General features: G+C 54.9%; 2 protein-coding genes and 1 long non-coding RNA gene across 3 annotated transcripts in view; 2 read left to right on the top strand and 1 right to left on the bottom strand.

Moving 5' to 3' along the window:
- The window catches only part of ACADS (acyl-CoA dehydrogenase short chain), a 379518-nt gene that overhangs the window by 151636 nt on the left and 205355 nt on the right, over positions 1–22527 (top strand). The window lies entirely within an intron of this gene.
- Positions 318–3490, bottom strand: LOC132539074 (uncharacterized). Its single transcript, XR_009550374.1, has 2 exons — positions 3278–3490; positions 318–811 (listed from the first exon to the last, which is right to left on the bottom strand). It is a non-coding gene; the product is annotated as an uncharacterized LOC132539074 (long non-coding RNA).
- On the top strand, positions 1576–22349 carry HNF1A (HNF1 homeobox A). The gene is made up of 10 exons (XM_007525263.3): positions 1576–1900; positions 9191–9390; positions 12446–12632; positions 14513–14754; positions 15800–15951; positions 16078–16279; positions 17525–17716; positions 19804–19922; positions 20007–20148; positions 21355–22349. Exons 1-10 carry the CDS (start codon positions 1599–1601, stop codon positions 21480–21482), a joined length of 1866 nt encoding a protein of 621 aa, XP_007525325.1. The 5' UTR covers positions 1576–1598; the 3' UTR covers positions 21483–22349.

The following is a 22527-nucleotide window of genomic DNA, read 5'->3' as shown; positions in this document are numbered from 1 at the left end:
GCACAGTAAAATAAACACGATGTCCAGGGGGCCGGGTGGTGGCACACATCATGTGCAAGGACCCCACTCACTATCAGCAGACGGAAGCTTCATGAGTGGCGAGGCAGGTCTGCAGGTGTCTGTCTCCCTCTCTCTCTCTCTATCCCCCCCTCAATTTCTCTCTGTCCTGTCAAATAAAAATAGAAAGGGGGAAAAAAGAGAAAGAAAAAGGGGGGAAAAAAAAGGCCACAGGGAGCAGTGAATCTGTAGTGCAGACACTAAGACCCAGTAACAACCCTGGTGGCAAAAAACAAACAAACAAACAAAAACCCAATGTGCCCAGCTCAGCATTTTCTTTAATATTCTGGGCGTTGTGTGACATTTCCCAATAACCTGAGGACATTTGCTTCATCCTCAGAGGAAACCCATCCCAACCCTCCCAGCCCCAGAGGTGCTCTGGTCCTCATTTCACAGTCTACTAGTCTGTCTGTCTGTCTGTCTGGACTTGCCTTCTGATGCTCCCTATGAGTGGATGCACTTGCCCCGTGGTCCTCTGTGCTTGTCTCCCTGCTCCCCCGTCCCTTCCCTGGCTCACAAGTTCAAGTACGCCCAGATGTCAAGGCCCCAACCAACCCCCACCCCACCCCACCCACCCCCCCGTCACACACAGCCACGGGAGAGACAGGCTGTTGTCTCTGTCCTCATGCCGGCTGGAGGACGTCACCGCCTCCTTTCTCCGCTCTTATGAATAAGCCCCTCTGTGCTGTGCACGTTCGGACCCCTGCTCACCAGTCCTTGGACTCCGCTTCAGCTTTGCGCTCTGACAGACTGTCTGAACACAGACTCGACTGTCAGGAGTTTGGTGCCTCTTAAACCTGCTGCCCGGGCAGGTGTCTCCCTGGCCTGGCCCCGTGCTCAGTCCCTGGTCAGCTGTGTGGCTTCAGACAAGGTGCTCTGTCTCCCTTCTGTAAAAGGGGGCACACCCTGTACCTTTTCAGAGCTGTTGGGGGATCTGAGGAGTTAAGGATGCACCAGACCCAACACACGGCAGACTTAAGTCACCTCGGTTTTTTGGGGGGTCGGGGGTGGCTGGTGTTGGGCTGAGCCCCCAGGGGGATGTGACGAGCCCTTCCTGGGGGACAGCGAGCCCACCCAGAGCAGCTCTCTGCTCCCTCTGTTCTGCAGGGAGCACTCTGCTCTCTTCCCTCAGTTTGGGCCCCCCGTGGGATGGCAGGGGTGAGACCCCCAGCAGTGTCTGGCTCCCTGGGCCCCTGCCATCCCCCCCCCACTCTGCCTGCCAGCCCTTGAGGCCGGGGCTCCGTCCCTGGGTGCCGCCACCGCCACCGCCACCGCCACCGCCACCGCCACCACCACCACCACTGCGAGGCCCGCGCACTGAGGCTGAAGTCCAAAGTTCAGTCCCCTTGCTAAGCACACGGATAAATGTGAACCTGGGAGAATTTCCCCGGCTCCAATGTAAACAGAGCGGCCAGGGGCCTGATTCACTGGCCTGCTGGGGCCAGGGTTGGGGGCTGGGGGTGCCCACAGGGCTCGGCTCGTGGGCTTGGGGGGGCGTGGGTGCTAGGAGGTGGCCTGGGCACAGGTGGGCGCGGGCAGCCATGGTGGCCAGGCTGAGCCAGCTGCAGGCGGAGCTCCTGGGCGCCCTGCTGGAGTCGGGCCTGAGCAAGGAGGCGCTGATCCAGGCGTTGGGTGAGCCGGGGCCCTGCCTGCTGGGGGCCGACGGCCACCTGGACAAGGGGGAGCCGGCCGAGCTGCCCAACGGGCTGGGGGAGCCGCGGGGCTCCGAGGAGGAGACGGACGACGATGGTGAGGACTTTGCGCCACCCATCCTCAAGGAGCTGGAGAACCTCAGCCCCGAGGAGGCAGCCCACCAGAAGGCCGTGGTGGAGACCCTGCTGCAGTAAGCCCCCACACCCCCGACCCCTTGTCCTCCCGCCAACCGGGGTGCCCTAGCTTCCCGCCACCCCTCAGCCTGGGCCTGCAGTGTGGCTGTCGCTAAGGGCCCTGGTGTCCCGCGAACTTGGGGGGGGGGGAGTAGCTGGGAGGTTGGAGCTTCTAGACACCCACCCCAGTCCTGCCATCTGCACCCCCTTGGCCCCCCAGAAGCCAAGGCTTTCTGCTCAGCACTTGGGAAGCACGTACCCTGGGGAAACTCCAAAACGGAAGACACAGACAGCCCCCCAATCCAACACCTGGGGAGCCGGGGGAGGGGGGATTTCTTCTCCCTCGGGACCCCTACCTCCCCATATCTGCTAAGCAACCCCTCAGCTCACGGGAAACTCTGGCCAGAGGAGGAAGCCCCGCAGAAGAAGGGGACCCAGGCTAGGGTTTGGGGGGTCCTTTCTGGGTGTTCCAGGGCTTCACAAAAGTCAAGGCCTTTCTTACCTGAGGGAGATGGAGCTGGGGAGGGGTGGCAGTAGGGTGCCCCTTTCCACTGAGGCAGCAGGTGCCATTAGAGGGTCCCCTGCTGCCGCTGCCTGTGCCCCCCAGACTCTGGCTCTTTGTACCCCCTGGGCTCTGGCTGGCTCCCCAAGTCCCAGAGAACTGGGTGGGTCCCAGCTGATGCCTCCCCTCTCCTCAGCCAAACTGACCTGGTTACTAATTACCCACGGGCGTTATTATTTCTCTTTTGTTTTATAAATTTATAAAGAGCAAAAGGCTCTGATAAGGTCTGTGATCATTAACTTGTAGGGCTGGTGGCCTGGGGAGACCTGGGTCAGCTGGGGTGTGGAGTGTGGCTGGTGGGGGGTGGGGGGGTGTCCAGGGCTGGTCCCCTTAGGACTCTGTGCCCCTCGCCCCAGGTTGCCCTTATCAACTTTCGGGGGATGTGGAGGTGAACCCTGGGAGGAAGCCCTGGCATCTCTGCTTTCACAGAGAAGGAAACTGAGGCCCAGAGAGGGGGTGCTTGGCCAAGGTCACCCAGTTGGGGCTCCTCACTAACCACCAGGGCCTCAGGGGGTTACTGGGGGACTGAGAAGGAGCCCCATATCATCCTGCAGGGACACCTATTCTGTCCAAGGTCCTGGCCCAGCTGGGCTGGGGAGGGCTGGGCCCCACCATGGGGAGCCCTTGGGTCTGCCAGGCCCAGAGGGGTGAGGGCCTGGCGGGCGGGGGGGGGGGGCAGGGCCCCCTGACTCGGCAGGAAGTGGAGGGCAAAGGGCTGTAGGCTTCGGGGGAGGAGCGTGGCCAAGCTGCCCAGCACTGCAGGGTGGGGCGCAGAGCCTCTGGACGGGGCTTTGGTGGGAGGGGCACCAGGGGGTGCCCCGACCTCTCTTACCTGGCTGACTGGGGTGCCTCCATCAGATCCTTGTGGTGGGATGCTGGATGCTGGGGTGTGGGGGAGGCTTGATCCACAGCACCTTGGGGGCAGAAGGGGTGCAGAGTGCAGAGGTCAGAGTGCTCCCTGAGGACCAGCGGCAACCTGGAAGCAGAGGGAGAGAGGGGGGCCAGGAGGGGAGAGATGGAGAGGGACCCAGGGCAGAGGGGACAGGGGCCGGGCCGGCAGAGAAGGACTGGGAGAGCGCGGCTGGTTGGCTTGGGCAGAGAGGAGGCTGCAGTGACGCCCGCCCGTGGGTTTCTTTAATGCTAACAGCACGCTATTTACTTTCCATTTAAATTTGAGATGTTGCTATAAATTATCAACCAGCTCCTTGTTCCTGCGGAGTTTATAACTAACTACCTGGGTTACTTATTGTTCAGCTAACAAAAGGGACCTGAGAACGCCCCAAAGGGGAAAAAGTGGGGTTTCTAGCTTGGGGGTGCCTGAAGGAGGTCCGAAGGGTGGGTGGGTGTGAACCCTGCTTGGAAGGGGAGGTTGAGGCCCGGAAGGTGTTGTAGAGGCAGGACTTGGGAGTGGATGTCACTTTCCAAGGAGGTAGGGACAGTGGGCTCCAGGGGTCAAGTGGCTAAGCTTGGGGTCAACCCTCTCCTCCCCTTCACCCCCCCCCCAGTCCTCCACCCTCAGCTTACTGTGTGACCTGACCAAGTCTCTGTGCCTCAGTATCCCCACCTGGATGATGAGTACAGTCATTCCCACCTCAGGACCTTTGTACCTTCTTTTTCTTGGGCTTAAATGCCACCTCCAAGAAGGCCCTGGCTGACTGCCCCATGTAAAGTCTCTCTCCTGTTGTCTCTGACCGAGGGCAGACTGTCTGGGTCTGAATCCAGCTCTGTCCAGCTCTAACTCTCTCCCGAGTGCAGATGCCCCCTGAGGATGCACAGACACTCACCTGCAGAGTGGGGTAGTGGGTGGGGACTCGGGGGCTCTGGCAGGAGTCTGGCCTTTGCCTGGTCCCTGGAGCTGCATTCTGCCTCTGAGAGCAGCGGCTCATCCCTGATGTGTGACAACCCCCCCACACACATACCTCTTCCCCGTCACCCTCAAGGCTCAGTGTCATCACTGGTCCATATCCATAGGTGCTCTGTCCTTGGTGCTCAGTACCCAAGCTTGGAGAGGCCACAGAGGCTTCGGTACGGCCTGGAGGGCAGTACTCACCCATCACAGCTGTGGAAACTGAGGCACAGAGGCTAAACAGCTCCCAGGATCACACAGAGGTGCCGTGGTGGAGCCGGGATCCAAAGTGACCCCAGGACTCATTCTCCCTGAGCCCCCCAGAGGAGTGGCCTGAGGGACTTGGCCTCCCAGTAAAGGCCCTCGGACCCAGGAGCAGAAGGCCCAGAGCTGTGACGCTCCAGATGGCAGGAGGCAGGGTGGGGGGTGGGCTGGGGCCAGGAATCACAGGGTCTGCCCTGGTGCTGACAGCCAGCGTGCACAGAGCACTAGCCAAATGCCAGGCCTATGTGGGGGTTTCCTCCGTCTGAAACCCACACAGTCTTGCTAACCCAAAGCTCCACAGGCGTGGTGAGGAGCATGGGGAGTGGGGCATGCAGGACCACACAGGCACCAGGCTGGGGATGGGACTCGAACCCAAACTCAGGGAAGTTGAAGCAGGGGTGCTGGAGGCCTGGCCCGAGCTCCGAATTGGGGGAATTGCTCTAGGGGAGAAAAAAATAAAAGGTTTCCTTGGAGACTGTGTGTGGTGTGTGTGGGTGGCGAGAGAGAGGGAGCGAACCGTGGGGACACAGAAATTGGGAGTGACAGAGAGACGTGCAGTGAGAGATAGACAGAGGGACACGTGGGCTCAGAGGACTTTAGTTGGAGCCCAGGAGTGGCCCAGGTGAGGAGGACAAGCTGACTCTCTTGAGGAAGGAGGAGGGAGGGAGGACTGCCCAGAGGATGGGGGAGGAGGGAGGCCAGGGCAGCCCAGTCCCTGATCAGATAAGCATGTTTGCTGGAGCCCTGGGCTGGACTTTGCACTGTCTTTTCTTCACAGTCCCCTGCTCTCCACTCAGCCAGAGAGGGCAGAGACGGGGGGAGGGCGCTGAGGGGGACAGGGGTCCCAACAATGTGCGGAGCTCTTGAGTCCCAGAGGAAGCCCTCAGGCAGGCAGGCAGGCAGGCTTGCTTTTCTTGGCCTCAGTTTCCCCACCTGTGGAATGGGCTTCGGCGGTACCCCTCCCCTGGCCACTTGGAGATTCAGAGCACAGGGGCTTTAGCGAGAGCACCCAGGCCAGGGAACTTCCACACCCCCTCCTCCCCCATCATCACCTTAGCACGGGGGGGGGGGGGGGGGGGGGCTGTGCCACTGCTGTCAGTTTATCTGTCCCTGCCTCCCTCCTGCTGTGTCTCTGGAGCCCACTGATAAGAAGGGGGAAGTGACGTTAGAGGCTTGCTGGCTCTTTGTTTTTCTGATTCCCTTTTCTCATTGCTGTTATTGTCTCTGACTCCTGGAATGCACACAGTCACTTCTTTCTGAAAAATACAGACATGATGTGGAGAGGAGGGTAGAGAGACAGAAGGACACACAGTGAGGGGGAGCCAGACACCTTGACGCTTCCCCTGGTGCCGTGAGACTCCCATGTGCCATGCTGGAGACTCAAGCCTGGGTGGTCCTTGCCTTAGAGCAGGCCTCCGCCCAGGTGAGCTGGCTGGCTGGCACAGTGCAGTTTTTTCTTTTCTTTTCTTTTCTTTTCTTTCTTTCTTTCTTTCTCTTTCTTTTTTCTTTTTTTTTTTCCTTTTGCCTTCAGGGTTATCACTGGGGCTCGCTCGGTGCCTTCACTACGAATCCGCTGCTCCTGGAGGCTATTTTTTCCCCCTTTAGTTACTCTTGTTATTATTAGTGTTGTTGTCACTGCTGTCATTGTTACTAGATAGGACAGAGAGAAATCGAGAGGGAAGGGGGAGGTAGAGAAGGGGAGAGAAAGACAGACACCCGCAAACCTGCTTCACTGCTTGGGAAACGACACCCCTGTAGGTGGAACCAAGATCTTTACGCCGGTCCTTGCGCTACGTGCCATGTGCCCATAACCCGCTGCGCTACCGCCTGGCCCCGCACAGTGCCGTTTTCAGTGCTGTTCTGCGCGCACAGCACCGGTGTAATACAGTATGTTGGGGTGCATGTTACGGCATCAGGCTGTGCCCATACTCTGTTGCGAGGTGTCTGTGCTGTGCTGGGGAGCAGGCCCGGGGGGGGGGGGGAGGGGTGTGTGTTTGTTATATCTCTGAGTCACGTTCCTGTCCTGGTTTCTAAAAATTCTGTTTCTGAGAGAAACGGAGAAAGGACGAGAGGAGAAAAGAACCACAGCACTCATCCACCCTCCGCAGAGCTTCCTCTGCTGCCGGCCATGATGTTCCCATGTGGTGCTGGGGCTTGAATCCAGGGCCTCGCGCATGGCACACACAGTGCGTGCTCTACACACAGAGCCAATTGGGGGCTCAGTCATGATTTGTTTACTTTTTGCTGCTGGGAAAAACGTGTGTGGTTTCTGTGAGTTTCTGCAGCTGCTTACTGTCTCTTATTTTCCTTCCTTCACTTCAATCACATGTAGAAATGAGGAGAGAGGGCCGGGCAGTGGCACACCTGGTTGAGCATACACGTCGCCACACACAAGGATGTGGATTTGAGTTTCCAGACCTCACCTGCAGTGGGGGGGGGGGGGGACTCTTCATGAGCGGTAAAGCAGGGCTGCAGCTGTCGCTTTCTCTCTTCCTATTTCCTCCTCCTCTCTCAACTTCTCTCTGTCCTATCATGTAATAAGAAAAAAAGAAAGGGAGTCGGGAGGAAGCGCAAGGACCGGCATAAGAATCCTAGTTAGAGCCCCCGGCTCCCCACCTGTAGGTAGGTCACTTCGCAAGGGGTGAAGCAAGTCTGCAGGTGTCTGTCTTTCTCTCTCCCGTCTTCCCTTCCTCTCTCCATTTCTCTCTGTCCTATCCAACAACGACTACGACAATAAAATAATAAGGGCAACAAAAGGGAATAAATAAAAAAATACTTAATAAAAGAAAAAAAGAAGGCAAAATGGCTTCCTCAGTGATAACCCTGGAGGCGAAGAAAGGAAGGAAGAAAGAAGCTTCGAGATTTCCAGGAGCTGCTGTGACCTTGGGGGTTTTCCTCTGGCTGTTCTAGAACTGAATCCCCTGCGAGAGCTATATTCTACTGGTTTGGTTCTGGGATGTTGGACAAGAAATCAGACATAAATAATCAGCCTCTACGGCTCCCCGCTAGGAAATGTTTCTCAGGACCAGGTGGTAGTGCTCCCAGTTAAGTGCCCATACCAGCATGCACAAGGACCTGGGTTCAAGCCCCAGCTCCCCACCTGTAGGGAGAACGCTTCATGAGTGGTGAAGCAGGTCTGCAAGTGTCTATCCTTCTCTCCCTCTCTCTATCTCCCCTCCCTTCTCAATTTCTCTCTATCCTGCCAAATAAAACTAGAAGAGAAAGAGAGAGAGAGAGAGAGAGAGAGAGAGGGAAGGAAGGAAGGAAGGAAGGAAGGAAGGAAGTAAGGAGAGAAAAATGGCCGCTGGTAGCGGTGGATTGGTATTGCAGGCACTCGAGCCCCAGCATAACCCTGGTGGCAAAAAAAAAAAAAAAAAAAAAAAAGGAAATGCTTCTCTTGTTTCTTTTCCTTAAATATTTTATTTATTTATTAAAGAGAAAGATAGATCCTAAGGAACCCAACACACCCATCCAAAAAGATCTGTGTACACATATGTTCTTGGCAGCACAATTTGTCATAGCCAAAACCTGGAAGCAACCCAGGTGTCCAACAACAGATGAGTGACTGGCTGAGCAAGTTGTGGTCTAGATACACAATGTAATACTACTCAGCTATAAAAAATGGTGACTTCACAGTTTTCAGCTGATCTTGGATGGACCTTGAAAAATTCATGTTAAGTGAAATAAATCAGAAACAGAAAGATGAATATGGGATGATCTCACTCTCAGGCAGAAGTTGAAAAACAAGATCAGAAAAGAAAACAGAAGTAGAACCTGAACTGGAGTTGGTGTATTGCACCAAAGTAAAAGACTCTGGGGTGGGTGGGTGGGGAGAATACAGATCCAAGAAGGATGACAGAGGACCTAGTGGGGGTTGTATTGTTATATGGAAAACTGGGAAATGTTATGCATGTACAAACTATTGTATTTACTGTTGAATGTAAAACATTAATTCCCCAATAAAGAAATTAAAAAATAAATAAAGAGAAAGATAGGAGAAGAAAGAGAAAGAACCAGACATCACTTTGGTACATGTGCTGCCAGGGACTGAACTCAGGACCTCCTGCTTGAGAGTCCAATGCTTTATCCACTGCACCACCTCCCAGACTACATCTTCTATTGTTTCTTAGACTCACTTTCCTCCCATCATCTGTCCATCCATCTATCCACCCATCTATCCACCCATCCATCCACCCATCTATCCATCTGCTGTTAATGCCCACATTCAAGGGCACCTTCTGTGTCAGGCCTATTTGGGGGCTGAGACCCAGACAGTTCCTGCCCCAAAAGCCCTCAGCAGCCCCCACAGAGGATCACACACAGCCACATGCTGCATTTCCACGTAGCCTAAAGGGAGGCACTTTCCAGGCAGCCTGAGGGAGGACCTCTCCCCACTGTGGCTGGCACAACAGGCAGTGGGAGCCAGTTCCTGTCTGCAGCACTGCCCACGTGTCTGGTGGAGACCTGTGTCCACGTTTCTAATCTCCAAGTCTTCAGGCCCATGTCTCCATGTCCCCAGGTCTTGGCACGAGTCCTTTCATCTGAGTCCTCGAACCCATGGTCTCTGCTCCCAGACACCTGGGCCTCGGGCCCCGCCTGCACCCCACTCACAGGCCCTGTCCTCCCTCCTCTCAGGGAGGACCCATGGCGTGTGGCCAAGATGGTCAAATCTTACCTGCAGCAGCACAACATCCCCCAGCGGGAGGTGGTGGACACCACGGGCCTCAACCAATCCCACCTGTCCCAGCACCTCAACAAAGGCACCCCCATGAAGACGCAGAAGCGAGCCGCGCTGTACACCTGGTACGTCCGCAAGCAGCGAGAGGTGGCCCAGCGTAAGTAACAATGACCTGTCCTCCTCGGCGGGGCCCCTGACCACTGCAGCTCGAGGGAGGGCTGGGAGAGCCGCCACCCTGTGGATGGGAGCTGGGAGGAAGCCAGCGGGTTTCTAGCTGCCATTCTAAGCTCATGGGGCTCTGGGAGCGGGGAGCAGGTTTTAGTTCATGGGTGAACTGGGGCCAAGAGATGGCTCAGGGGGGTAGAACATCGTCCTTCCTCTGCTTGAGGCGTTGGGTTCAAGGCCGGGCCTGGAATGGAAGCACCAAAGAGGGCAGCACAGGGGAACTCCGTGGAGGGTAGAGCGATGCTGTGGTGTCTCTTTTCTTCCTCTCTATCTGAAACTAAAGGAGTGAAAAAGTTCTTTAGGGGTGGGAAAGATAGCACAAAAAATCTGCTCCTGGAGGCCATTCCCCCCTCCTTTTTTTGTTGCCCTTGTTGTTGTTATTGTTACCATTGTTGATGTCGTTGTTGGACAGGACAGAGAGAAATGGAGAGAGGAGGGGAAGACAGAGAGGGGGAGAGAAAGACAGACACCTGCAGACCTGCTTTTATGTTTTTTTTTATGCTTTTTTATGCAAAAAAGATTTTCATGCCTGAGGCTCAGAGGTCCCAGGTTCAAACATCCCTAACATCGCTATCATCCAGAGCTGAGCAGTGTTCTAATACAAAAGATAGGAAAAAAAAAAAAAAAAAAAGATAACTAGGAGCATGTATAAATCCTGGGCTCTTCAGAAAAATAAAAAAACCATGCAACCACCATTACCAGGTCCTGAGACTCTCCCCACTCAGCAAGATTGATCGCCATTCTCGGCTAGTCCACAGACGAGTTGTGGCTATTTTTGAAGCTTGTATGAATCAAATCCAGCAGTCCCACAATGTCTTCTTTCATTCAGTGTCACGTTTGTGAGATCCATCTGGCTGGTGTCATGGCATTATAAATGGGCTGCGTTCATCACTGAGTGTGACTGTCCCCTTGTGTAGGGCACGATGCCCTGATCCTTTCTTCTTGCAATTTTTGTGTGAGATTCTGCTGTTTGGTGTGGAATTGTTGAGTCAGGTATTCGAGTCAAACAGTGATCTGCCTGCAATCCCACCCACAGTGTTTGAACATTCCAGGTGCTCTCCATCTTTGTCAATGCTTGATGATGTCCATCTTTTTTTCATTTCAGCCATGGAGGTTATGCTCTGATACTGTACTGCACTTTCTTGTGTTGAATATCTTTTTTTTTTTTTTTTTTGCCTCCAGGGTTATCACTGGGGCTCGGTTCCTGCACAACAAATCCACTGCTCCTGGAGGCCATTCCCCCCCTCTTTTTTTTTTGTTGCCCTTGTTGTTGTTATTGGTGCCATTGATGATGTTGCTGTTGGATAGGACAGAGAGAAATGGGGAGAGGAGGGGAAGACAGAGAGGGGGAGAGAAAGACAGACACCTGCAGACCTGCTTCACCACCTGTGAAGCGACTCCCCTGCAGATGGGGAGCCGGGGGCTCGAACTGGAATCCTTAACGCTGGTCCTTGCACTTCATGCCATGTGCATTTAACTCACTGCGCTACCGCCCGACCTATTCCCTGCTTTAAAAATATTTATTAATGAGAAAGATAGGAGAGAAAGAGCCAGACATCACTCTTCATCATCAGTACATGTGCTGCCAGGGACTGAACTCAGGACTTCATGCTTCAGAGTCCAGCACTTCATCCACTGTGCCATCTCCCGGACCACTGTGCTGAATATCTTTTTATTTTAAATTTAAATTATTTATTGGCTAGAGACAGAGATAAATTGAGTGGGAAGGGGAAGAGTGTGTGTATGTGTGTGTGGAGGGTGGGGTGGGGTGGGGTGCAGAGCCACTTGCAACACAGCTTCATCGGTCATGAAGTTTTGCCCTTACAGGAGGCCACTAGGGCTTCAACTGGGTCCTTGCACATTGGAACCAAGCACAGCATCTGCCTGCTTTGAGTGTCTTTTTATGTGGTTACGAGGACATGCTGCCTGGGAGGTGGCATAGTGGATAGTGTTGGGCCCTAGGCATGTGGTCCTGAGTTTGATCTCCACAAGCATGTGGTCAGAGTGATGCTCTGGTTCTCTACACCTTTTTCTCTCATCCCCCCTCTCTCTGTTTCATAAATAAGTCATCTAAAAATAGGTGGCTATTGGGACACTTTGAGAAATGTCTATTTAAGGAGGTTACCTACTTTTCTCATTTTCCTTATTGCTTTGTGTGAGTTAAAAAAATGTTCAGCTTCATGGGGGGAGGGGAGAGGGGACGGGACACAGTCTTTTGGTGGTGGAAATGGTGTTTATGTACACACCTATCAATTTGCAGCCATATAAATCCCTAATTAACAGGAGAGTTAAAAAATAAAAAGCCTACACACTCACTAGAAGTCCTTTTTCAAACATGAGTTACTACAAACAGACACGCCTACACTGCGATTGGTCTTCTATATTCTGAAGCTGCCTGATATCCCAGAATGCAAAGTGGAAATGGCTCTAAGTCTACTCAGGAATTGTGGTTCAAGTTTTGCTCCCATGTGCCACCCTGGACAAATGACCTCCCTGCCCTGCGAAATGGGATGCTGAGTGTGTCCATGCTTTTCCTGCTATTAAGGAGGGCTAGAGCCGGGCTCAGCAGGGCCGTGGCTGATTTGTGATGCCTGTTAAGAAAGTAACGGAGGTGCATCAAGCGCAAGGACCGGTGGAAAGATCCCGGTTGGAGCCCCCGGCTCCCCACCTGCAGGGGAGTCGCTTCACAGGCGGTGAAGCAGGTCTGCAGGTGTCTGTCTTTCTCTCCCCCTCTCTGTCTTCTCCTCCTCTCTCCATTTCTCTCTGTCCTATCCAACAACGACGACAACAATAATAACTACAACAACAATAAAAAAAAAACAAGGGCAACAAAAAGGGGGAAAAAAAAGTAACAGAGGGTTCTAAGTTCTTGCTGTAAACTTGTGCGGCCTATCGCCTGAGAAGGCAAAACAGGTGATGTGGGAGCGAGGAGAGTCAGGAGGTTTGGGGGCGGTCGGTGGCCCGTTCACGCCTCTCTCCATCTGCAGAGTTCACCCATGCAGGCCAGGGTGGGCTGGTGGAAGAACCCACGGGCGATGAGCTTCCCACCAAGAAGGGACGGAGGAACCGTTTCAAGTGGGGCCCGGCCTCCCAGCAGATTCTGTTCCAGGCCTATGAGAGGCAGAAGAACCCCAGCAAGGAGGAGCGGGAGGCGCTGGTGGAGGAGTGTAACAGGTAGAGTGGCCGGCAGGGTGGCCTGGTGCAGGCAGAGCAGGGCAGGGGAGGGGAGGGCACCATCCCTGAGATTCCTCCTGTGGGTCCAGGAGTTGTCAGCTGCCATGCAGCGCCCACACCCCCTCCCCCAAAGCAGCCCTGCAGCAAACACTCATGTCACTTTTTTTCTTTTTTTCTTTTTATTTATTTTCCCTTTTGTTGCCCTTATTGTTTTAGTTATTGTTGTTGTGATCGATGTCGTCATTGTTGGATAGGACAGAGAGGAGGGGAAGACAGAGAGGTGAGAGAAAGACAGACACCTGCGACCTGCTTCACTACATGTGAAGCGACTCCCCTGCAGGTGGGAAGTCGGGGACTCGAACCAGGATCTTTACGCCGGTCCTTGCGCTTCACGCCACCTACACTTAACCCGCTGTGCTACCGCTGGACTCCCTACAGTTCTTGACTATTTTGCTCACTTTGTGAATAAAAAGAATGGAGGGGTGTGGGCTGGGAGTGCACCCAGTTTAGTGCACACAGTACACAGTGTAAGGACCTGCCAAGGATCCGGATTCGAGCCCCCCTCCCCACCTGCAGCAGGAAACCTTCACAAGTGGCAAAGCAGAGCTGCAGGTGTCTCTCTCTCTCTCCCTCCCCCTTCTCTCTCAATTTCTCTCTGTCCTATCCAATAAAATGGAAAAAATAGCATCCGGGAGTAGTGGATTCGTAGTGCCAGCAACGAACTCCAGTGATAACCCTGGAGGCAAAAACAAAATACAAAAAACAAAAACACACAAAAAAAACCATCAGAAGGAGCCCAGGGGTGGCAGTTCATCAGGCTGAGCACATACCTGCCAAGGCTCGAGGACCCTGGTCGGAGCCCCCAGCACACGGGAGCTAGGGACTCCATGCGCAGCGTCGGGGAATCTTCGGGAACAGTGGGCGGAGTGGCTCTGTGGTGTCTCTCCTTCTATGAGCACTTTCTTGCTCCCCCATCGCACCCAATCTCTCTGAGAAATTAAAGGGAAAAATTTCCTTTGGGAGCTGGGGTAGTTCCAGTCCTGATAAAGAGAGAGAGAGAGAGAGATGGGGGGGCTGGAAGATTCCTCACCTGGTAGGGAACATGGTCTGCCATGTGTGTAGCCCAGGTTAGAGCCCTGGCGCCACATGGGAGTACAAAGCACTAGGGAAAGCTCTGGTGCTGTTGTCTCTCCCTTGCTCTGTCTCTCTGTTCTGAAAAGAGTCCAGGAGCAGTGAAATCTCACATGTGCTGCAAAAAATATATAGCAAATTGGGGACAGGCAGTGGCACATCTGGTAGAGTGCGTGTATTGCTATGTGGAAGGACCTGAGTTCAAGCCCCTGGTCCCCATCTGCAGTGGGGGGAGCTTCATAAGCATTGAAGCAGTATTGCAGGTGTTTCTCTCTCTCTCTCTCTCCCAATCTCCCCTTTCCCTCTCAATTTCTGTCTCTAACAAAAAGAAAAGTAAAGAAGAAAAAAAAAAAGGCTGCTGGGAGTGTTGGGCCTATCGTGCTGGCACCATGTCCTGGTGATGACCCCGGTGGCAATGGAAAGATGATAAATTAATTTTACAATAAATTAACTGAAAGTAAATGAGCAGCAGCTGGGGAAATAGCTCAACTGGCAGAGGAGTGAACTGTCACGCCCTAGATGCCCAGCACGGCACATTGATATTGTGGTGCTCTGGCTTCTCTGTGTCGCCTGTGAAACTCTCGATGGAGTAAATCTTCTACAAAACATTGACAAGGGCGAGGTAGAGAGGCTAGGCTGCCAGCTCAGGGCCATAGAGCAGAAGTGGGGTTGGGACCCAGACCTGCCGGCCTCGCCCTACCCCCACCCCCCTGAGGGTTTCTGAGTCCCCTGACCTGGCCCCTCTGCAGGGCCGAGTGCATCCAGAGGGGCGTGTCGCCATCGCAGGCTCAGGGGCTGGGCTCCAACCTGGTGACAGAGGTGCGGGTCTACAACTGGTTTGCCAATCGGCGCAAGGAGGAGGCCTTCCGGCACAAGCTGGCCATGGACACGTACAGCGGGCCCCCACCTGGACCAGGCCCGGGCTCGGCGCTGCCTGGACACAGCTCCCCGGGCCTTGCTCCACCCGCTCTCTCTCCTGGCAAGGTCCACGGTGAGTGCCCGGGGGGCAGTGCCCTTGGAGTGGTGTGTCAGGAAGCAGGGCTCCAGCAACAGCAGGAAGCTCAAACTCTCAGCATTTGTTTGGTTCTCTAGCATTCTGTCCAACTGCAGTGACTATTATTATTATCTTATTTATTTATTTACTGAATAGAAACAGTCAGAAATTGAGAGGAAGGGGAGATAGAGAGGGAGAGAGACAGAGAGACACCAGCAGTCCCGCTTCACCACTTGTGAAGCTTCCCCCTGCAGGTGGGGACGAGGGACTTGAACTTGGGTCCTTGCGCATTGTAGCATGTGCGCTCAACCGGGGGCGTCACCACCCCGCCCCTCCAACTGCAATTACATTCCTGTGTCCACACCTCTACTCTTCTCTTCTCTCCACCCTGTCCATCCCACACAACCCACTTAACTCGATCCGGGCTATTTCATCCCAACTCATCCATTCCACTTCCAGCCGACTCAGTCACTCAACTCACTGCCGTTCAACCTCATTCAATTCAGTTCTGCTCAACTCAGGGCAGTCCAGTCTGGTTCGTTGAAATGTGGCATAGTTTCATCTGCTCCTATTCCCGTTCCATCAGCTTGGTTTAACTAAATATGTCAGGGGGCTTCACGGTCTCCTACGAAGTTCCCTCTCGTTCAACTCAGTTTGATTCAATTCCGCTCAATTCCGTTCAATCAAATTTGAGTCATTTCAGATTCAGCTCAGGCGGATTTCGGTATCATTCAATTAATGAATGATTCAGCTCAGTTCTCCGAGGTGTTGTGGCTCAGTCTGGCTCAGTAGTCTTTGACTAAGCTGTCAGGATGCTGGGGAAAGCCCCAGAACTGGGGCCCCAGAGCTAGTAAGGTTCAGCTCTTGCTTTTGAGGCACTGCAGACAGCCAGTGGGGGCTGGCAGGAAGTAGACTCTCAAGACAAGTTGTTGTCTGCATGAAGAAAGTAGTCAGGAGTGATGGGGGTGGGGATGGAGGAGAGGGAGGGTGCGGAAGTTGGGTACTGAGGCTGGACTCTGCGCCCCCCCCCCCCCCCCCGCAGGTGTGCGCTATGGACAGCCCACAACCAGCGAGGGAGCAGATGGACCCTCCGGCAGTGGGGGCCCCCTGGTGACAGTGTCTGCCTCCCTGCACCAAGTGTCTCCCACAGGCCTGGAGCCCAGTCACAGCCTGCTGAGCACAGAAGCCAAGCTGGTGAGTGTCCCCCACCAAGGCGAGACCCTGCCAACCCCACCTTCCCTGGTACAGGAGATTCCAGAATGCTCCCCGGTGATACATGTCCTGGGCTCTGTTCTCACTCAGCTTGGCTTCCCCTCCAAGGTCTCAGCAACCGGGGGCCCTCTGCCCCCTGTCAGCACACTGACAGCCCTGCACAGCCTGGAGCAGACGTCCCCAGGCCTCAACCAACAGCCCCAGAATCTCATCATGGCCTCGCTGCCCGGGGTGATGGCCATTGGGCCGGGTGAGCCTGCCTCCCTGGGCCCCACCTTCACCAACACGGGCGCCTCCACACTGGTCATTGGTAAGCTGCTGGAGATGGGGGGCCTGAGTGGGGGGCTCATGAGACTCAGAGTTCAGGAGCTGGAAGAGCCGCAGGACTCATGAATTAATTAGCTTCTGCATTTCTGCGTCGAGCATGACTACCTTGTGCAGGCATCATGCTCTGTGACACACACAGAACCAAACAGATGCAAACCCCAGTTGCACTAAACTCCATCCACCCACCCATCCACCCATCCATCCAGACATTTTATTGTTATTCACAATCCATAAATTACATAGTACCTTAGAAAATAAAATGTTTGGGTGCTGGGCGGTGGCGCAGCGGGTTAAGCGCACATGGCACAAAGCACAAGGGCCGGTGTAAGGATCCTGGTTCGAACCCCCGGCTCCCCACTTGCAGGAGGGTGGGTCACTTTACAGGTGTTGAAGCAGGTCTGCAGGAGTCTGTCTTTTTCTCCCACTCTGTCTTCCCCTCCTCTCTCCATTTCTCTCTGTCCTATCCAACAATGACAGCAACATCAACAACAATAATAACAACAGCAACGATAAACAAGGACAATAAAAGGGGAGAAATAGCCTCCAGGAGCAGTGGATTTATAGAGCCCCAGCAATAACCCTGGAGGAAAAAAAAAAAAGAAAATATTTATGAGACAAAGAAAAGGGGAGTTGGGGGGGGCAGGTGATGGTGCACCTGGTTAAGCGCACACATCACAGTGCGCAAGGACCCGGGTTCAAGCCCCTGGTCCCCACCTGCAGGCGGGGAGGCTTCATAAGTGGTGAAGCAGGGCTGCAAGTGTCTCTCTGTCTATCTCCTCTTCCCCTCTCAATTTCTGGCTGTCTCTATCCAATAATAATAAATCAATTAAAAATATATATGTATATATAAAGGGGGGAGTTGAAATTTCTAATCTAAGTTTTAGGCTTTTTTTTTTTTTTAAGCTCAGAAAGACTTTCCACAGGAACTACTCTCTGCAGAAGCTCAGTATACACAGGACAGAGAGGACCTCTAGGAGAAGGGAACCACGAGCTCAGCAACAGGGCCTCTGCAGTGCTGTGGACCCCCAGCTCCAGGGAACCTAGTCTGACACCCACAGGGGGGTCATTTGTCAAGGTCAGGCAAGTCAGCAGTAGGTCCTGAGCAGGCTCCTGACAGCCTGGCCTGTCCCCCAGCTCCTGGCCTCTGTGGGGAGGAGGGGTGGGCCCCCATGGGTCCGGCTGAGCCCCGAGGTGGCCCGGCTGACTCCGACCCTTGCCCCTCCCCCAGGCCTGGCGACCACGCAGGCGCAGAGCGTTCCCGTCATCAATAGCATGGGCAGCAGTCTGACCACACTGCAGCCAGTGCAGTTCTCGCAGCCGCTGCACCCCTCCTACCAGCAGCCACTCATGTCCCCTGTGCAGAGCCATGTCACCCAGAGTCCCTTCATGGCCACCATGGCCCAGCTGCAGAGCCCTCACGGTGAGTCCCCACTGGGGGAGACAGCACGGGGGAGGGGGTGCCTGGCAGTATGGGGGGTCGGTGTGTGTGGTGCTTTAGTGATGGCAGGGTGTCAGGGTATGTGCCCCGTGCGGCTGTGCGTGCCTGCCAGTGTGAACAGAGAGCCCACTGGGTTACTCCGGACTCGCCCGTGCTCGGGGTCCGGTGTATTTCAGAATTCAGTTTCTCAGAGCGCACAGCTTGCTGTGTGAGACTCTGAGTTCAAGTCCGGGCAGCACCCAGCAGCACCAGGAGCTCCATGGACGGTGCAGGGGTACTGTGGTGATCCCCCGCCTCCATCTGTCTCTTCCTCTTAAGTACAGAATTAAAACACTTGTGCGGTGCTGTGTGTGCACAACGCCTGAAGCTCACTCCTGGGCACAGGGTTAAAAGGAGAGAGAGGCGTCGAGGAGGGTAACTACACTCCATGCCATACGCGGCAGGAGCTCGTGGGGGCTTCCACGGGGCACACTAGACACTCGCAGGTTCAGGGCCTACCTCGCCGGCTCCCAGCACTTGCGGCAGCCCAAGGACTCTCTGCTTTTTCAAGAATTTGGCTTCATCTTCCTTCCTTCCCTTAAAAAAAAAAAATGGGAGTCGGGCTGTAGCGCAGCGGGTTAAGCGCAGGTGGCGCTAAGCTCAAGGACCGGCGTCAGGATCCCGGTTGGAGCCCCTGGCTCCCCACCTGCAGGCAGGTCCCTTCACAGGTGTCTGTCTTTCTCTCCCCCTCTCTGTCTTCCCCTCCTCTCTCCATTTCTCTCTGTCCTATCCAACAACAACGACATCAATAATAACTACAACAATAAAACAACAAGGGCAACAAAAGGGAATAAATAAAATAAAAAAAATATATTTATTTATTTTTGCCTCCAGGGTTATTGCTGGGGTTCAGTGCCTGCACCATGAATCTACTGCTCCTGGAGGCCATTCCCCCCCCCCTTTTGTTGCCCTTGTTGTGGTTATTATTGTTATTGTTGATGTCGCCGTTATTGGCTAGGACAGAGAGAAATGGAGAGAGGAGGGGAAGACAGAGGGGGAGAGAAAGATAGACACCTGCAGACCTGCTTCATTGCCTGTGAAGCGAACCCCCCTGCAGGTGGGGAGCCGGGGGCTCGAACTGGGATCCTTCTGCTGGTCCTTGTGCTTTGTACCACATGTGCTTAACCTGCTGTGTTACTGCCCATATTTTATCTACTTTATGACACAGAGAAAGAGAGAGTACACAAGCCACCAAAGCACTACTCAGCTTTGGCTTATGGTGGTGCAGGGGATTGAACTTTGAACTTCAGGCAAGAAAAAGTCTTTTGCAGAACCATTATGCTGTCTCCCCAACCCTTTTCTTCCCATTTTTAGAGGAATAGAGGGGGCGTGTAGGTGGCGCATGTGGTTAAGCTCACACATTACCATGCACACGGACCTGGGTTCGAGCCCCAGCTCCCCACCTGCAGTGGGGATGCTTCACAAGAGAAGATAGGCAAGTCTCTTTCTCTTTCCCTCTCTACTTCCCCCACTCCTCTCAGTTTCTCACTGTCCTGTCAAATAAAAGGAAAAAAAAAAAAGGATAGAACAGCCACCGGGAGCAGTGGATTTGTAGTGCCAATGAGGTGTGCACCCTCCCCAGTGAGCTATCTCTGCAGCCCCGCTGCAAAGGGAAGACTGAGAACCTGCACATCTCTCTGTTTGGCTGTGTGTGTTTGTGTGCACACGGGAGGTTGTCATCATTATATATCTCATACGATGTGGAGAATCGCACCCAGGGTGTTGTGAACGTGAGGCGTACACTCTGCTTGCTGAGCCTTCTCCTGGGCTGCTGGCTGTTTGACTTGAGTATGAGATGCTATGCAGCCAGTGTCTATGAAAATGTGTGTGTGTGTGTGGGGGGGGTAGAAGGTGCCGTCGGTCAGCTCTCGCTGCCTGTCTGGGCTGCAGACACTACAGCTCCTGCGTCTCCCACTTCCCTTCACACCTGGGGTGTCAGGAGGGGCTGCGTTTGGGTTCCTGGTTTCCCCCAGGCCAGGCCGAGCAGCCCTGGGAGCTGGCTCAGCTTCAAGTCCGTCTCTCCCCGCCAGCCCTCTATAGCCACAAGCCCGAGGTGGCCCAGTACACCCACACGGGGCTGCTTCCGCAGACCATGCTCATCGCAGACACCTCCAACCTGGGCGCGCTGGCCAGCCTCACGCCCAAGCAGGTAAGGCCCAGGCTGCCCTGTGCCCGGGGGTCCCGCCCCAAGCGCGCCCTGTGAGGGGCTCAGGAAGCTGCTCCGTCCCGCCAGGTCTTCACCTCTGAGGCGGAGGCCTCCAGCGAGTCCGGGCTTCCCACGCCGGTGTCCCAGGCCACCACCATCCACATCCCGAATCAGGACCCGGGCGGCATCCAACACCTGCAGCCACACAGGCTCAGCGCCAGCCCCAGCGGTAAGAGGCCCTGAGCGGGAGAGGGGTGGGCCCTGGAGGCACCCTGTGCCCCTACTGTGGAGAGGGGTGAGGGACTACAGGGGTAGGGGCAGCTTACAACTCCCTGCACGCAGGGTAGTAGCACTCACGTGGCCTCACTTGCCTGAGGAGAAAGAGCAGGCTGCAGGGTACCAAGCCGCTCTGTGGGCCGGACTCACGGGTGTGTTGGTTTGGCTCGAGGCCTAATCCTTCTCTGTCCTGTAGCCAGAGGCATGACAGCACTGCCCTGGGGAAGGGAGGAGTCTGTCCAGGTCCTTGCTAGGTGGAGGTCTTGAACCCAAGTCTAATAAAGTCAGCCCATCCTCTTATCCACCAGAATCACTCAACTTTCTCCTGAGACAATAGGAAAAGGTGTTATTTAAGGAATCGTTTCAATGCTGAAATCACAGGCATAATTCCTCTTCCTCTCGGAGAGCTGTTTTCGTTCTTAAAACTTCAACTGGTGGGAAAACTCCTTTACTTCAAGTCACTGGTGGAGGCTGGGAGACGTCTCAGCAGATGGCGTGTACACTTGACTGTGTATGAGACCCCAGGTCCAACCTCTGGCAGCCCAGGGGAGCACCACGGGCAGTACCAAGCTCCAGAGGGCAGAGTGGTGCTTTGACTTCTTTCTCTTTCTGAATATGTCGAGTAAGAAAAATGGCACTGGAGTTTGACTCCTGGCATTGCAGATGCAAGAGTGATGCTCTGGAGTTCTTTCTAGTCATTTTTTTTAATATAGTTTGTATTTTTATTGTTTGAATAGCGACAGAGAGAAATCAAGAGGGAAAGGGCAGTCAGATATTTGCAGCACTGGGAAAGAAGGCGGGGGAGAAGGCTCCCAGGCCCCAGGTTCAGTTCCCCCACAACACCATAAGCCAGAGCTGAGCAGTCGTCTGGTGACATATTGAAAACTATGACATCGACAGTTAGCTGAGTCGGTGTGATGCCATGAACAGAGCCCCACGACAGCACTGCTCAGATGGGAGTGTGGGCTGCCGCCAGGGTGCCTAAAAGAGTGATGCTCTCATCTGACACCCCGCTGTCTGCCTAGGGAAGCCGAGCCTGGCCTGGCTCGTCTGAATGGAGGGGCAGGTCTGATACGGGGCTCAGCAGGTGCGCCCTTCAGGCCTGGCAGGAGTGAGGCCAGGAGGGCATGGGCGGCCAGCACTGTCCTTCCCTCTGCAGTGTCCTCCAGCAGCCTGGTGCTGTACCAGAGCTCTGACTCCACCAACGGCCATAGCCACCTACTGCCGTCCAGCCACAGTGTCATTGAGACCTTCATCTCCACGCAGATGGCCTCTTCCTCCCAGTAACCCCGGTGTCTGCCTGGGGGGGGGGGGGGGGGGGAGGACACCACCTGGCTGCCAGTGGGCTGTGGCTCCCAGCCCTGGAAAGCCATCCTGCAGTCCCCACCCTGCCCTGCCAGCTTCTGTCACTTGAAGGGACAGAGAGCCAGGAGGTGCTGTCCCCACTGCTCAGGGTTGGCCATGTCCCCTGGGGCAGGCTCTGGACCCAGCACCCGGCAGAAACCTCTGGGACATGTACGAGTGTAGCTGTGACTCCCAGAGAGGCTCTGGATCAGGCTGGTCTCTGGGGTCCTCCACGACCTCATCAGGCCACTCCATTCTGGCCGGCACCTGCCTGCCACCTCCACATGGAACATTTCCTCAGCCGCTGCTCTGTGCCAGGACTTGGGGTCCACAGGCCCAAGCCTCAGGGGAACCCAGCTGACAGGCAAGTCCTGCAGGTTCATGGCTCCCCTCATCTGGAGACACCCACACCTCCCAGGACATTCACTGCCCTCTGCGTCACGCCTACTTGTGCCCGCCTGCCGCCTGCCACCTTGCCTGTCCTGCAAAGTCCCTGTGTGTGTGTGTGTGAAGCTGCCCTTCAGCCTACGGGAGCCTCGTCACTGTGCCGGGGCCACAGCCAGGCCTCTGTGGCAACTCCTGCTTCTGAGGCTCTGGAGACCCTTCCCTGGTGTTGGGGAGAAGCGGCGGGGACCTGGAGAAGCCACATGTACAGACAGGACAGGTGCCCAGGAGCTGGGGGAACGGGCCCCTGAGGGAGGGAGGCAGGGCCAGGCAAGAACTAGTCCCCCCTGCAGCTCACTGCCAGCTAAGGCTGAGCCTGTACATTTATTTAACTTTTAGTAAATATGGAATATTCTGGAAACTTTTTGCTTGTTTCTATGACCCCTGGATGTGGTTGGGCATGTAGAAGAAGGCTGAGGTGGGCCAGGGTCTCAGGAGACTGCGGGGGAGGGGGGTGCAGGCGGGCACACACACACATACCTGCACCATTCTTGCTCTGCTGAATCAGAGGGAAGGTGTCAGAGCCTGGGTTTCACCTTAACCC

This window comes from Erinaceus europaeus, chromosome 6 (genome assembly GCF_950295315.1).
Source record: "Erinaceus europaeus chromosome 6, mEriEur2.1, whole genome shotgun sequence".
Lineage (NCBI taxonomy): Eukaryota > Metazoa > Chordata > Mammalia > Eulipotyphla > Erinaceidae > Erinaceus > Erinaceus europaeus.
This window is presented reverse-complemented; position numbering and strand designations above follow the sequence as displayed.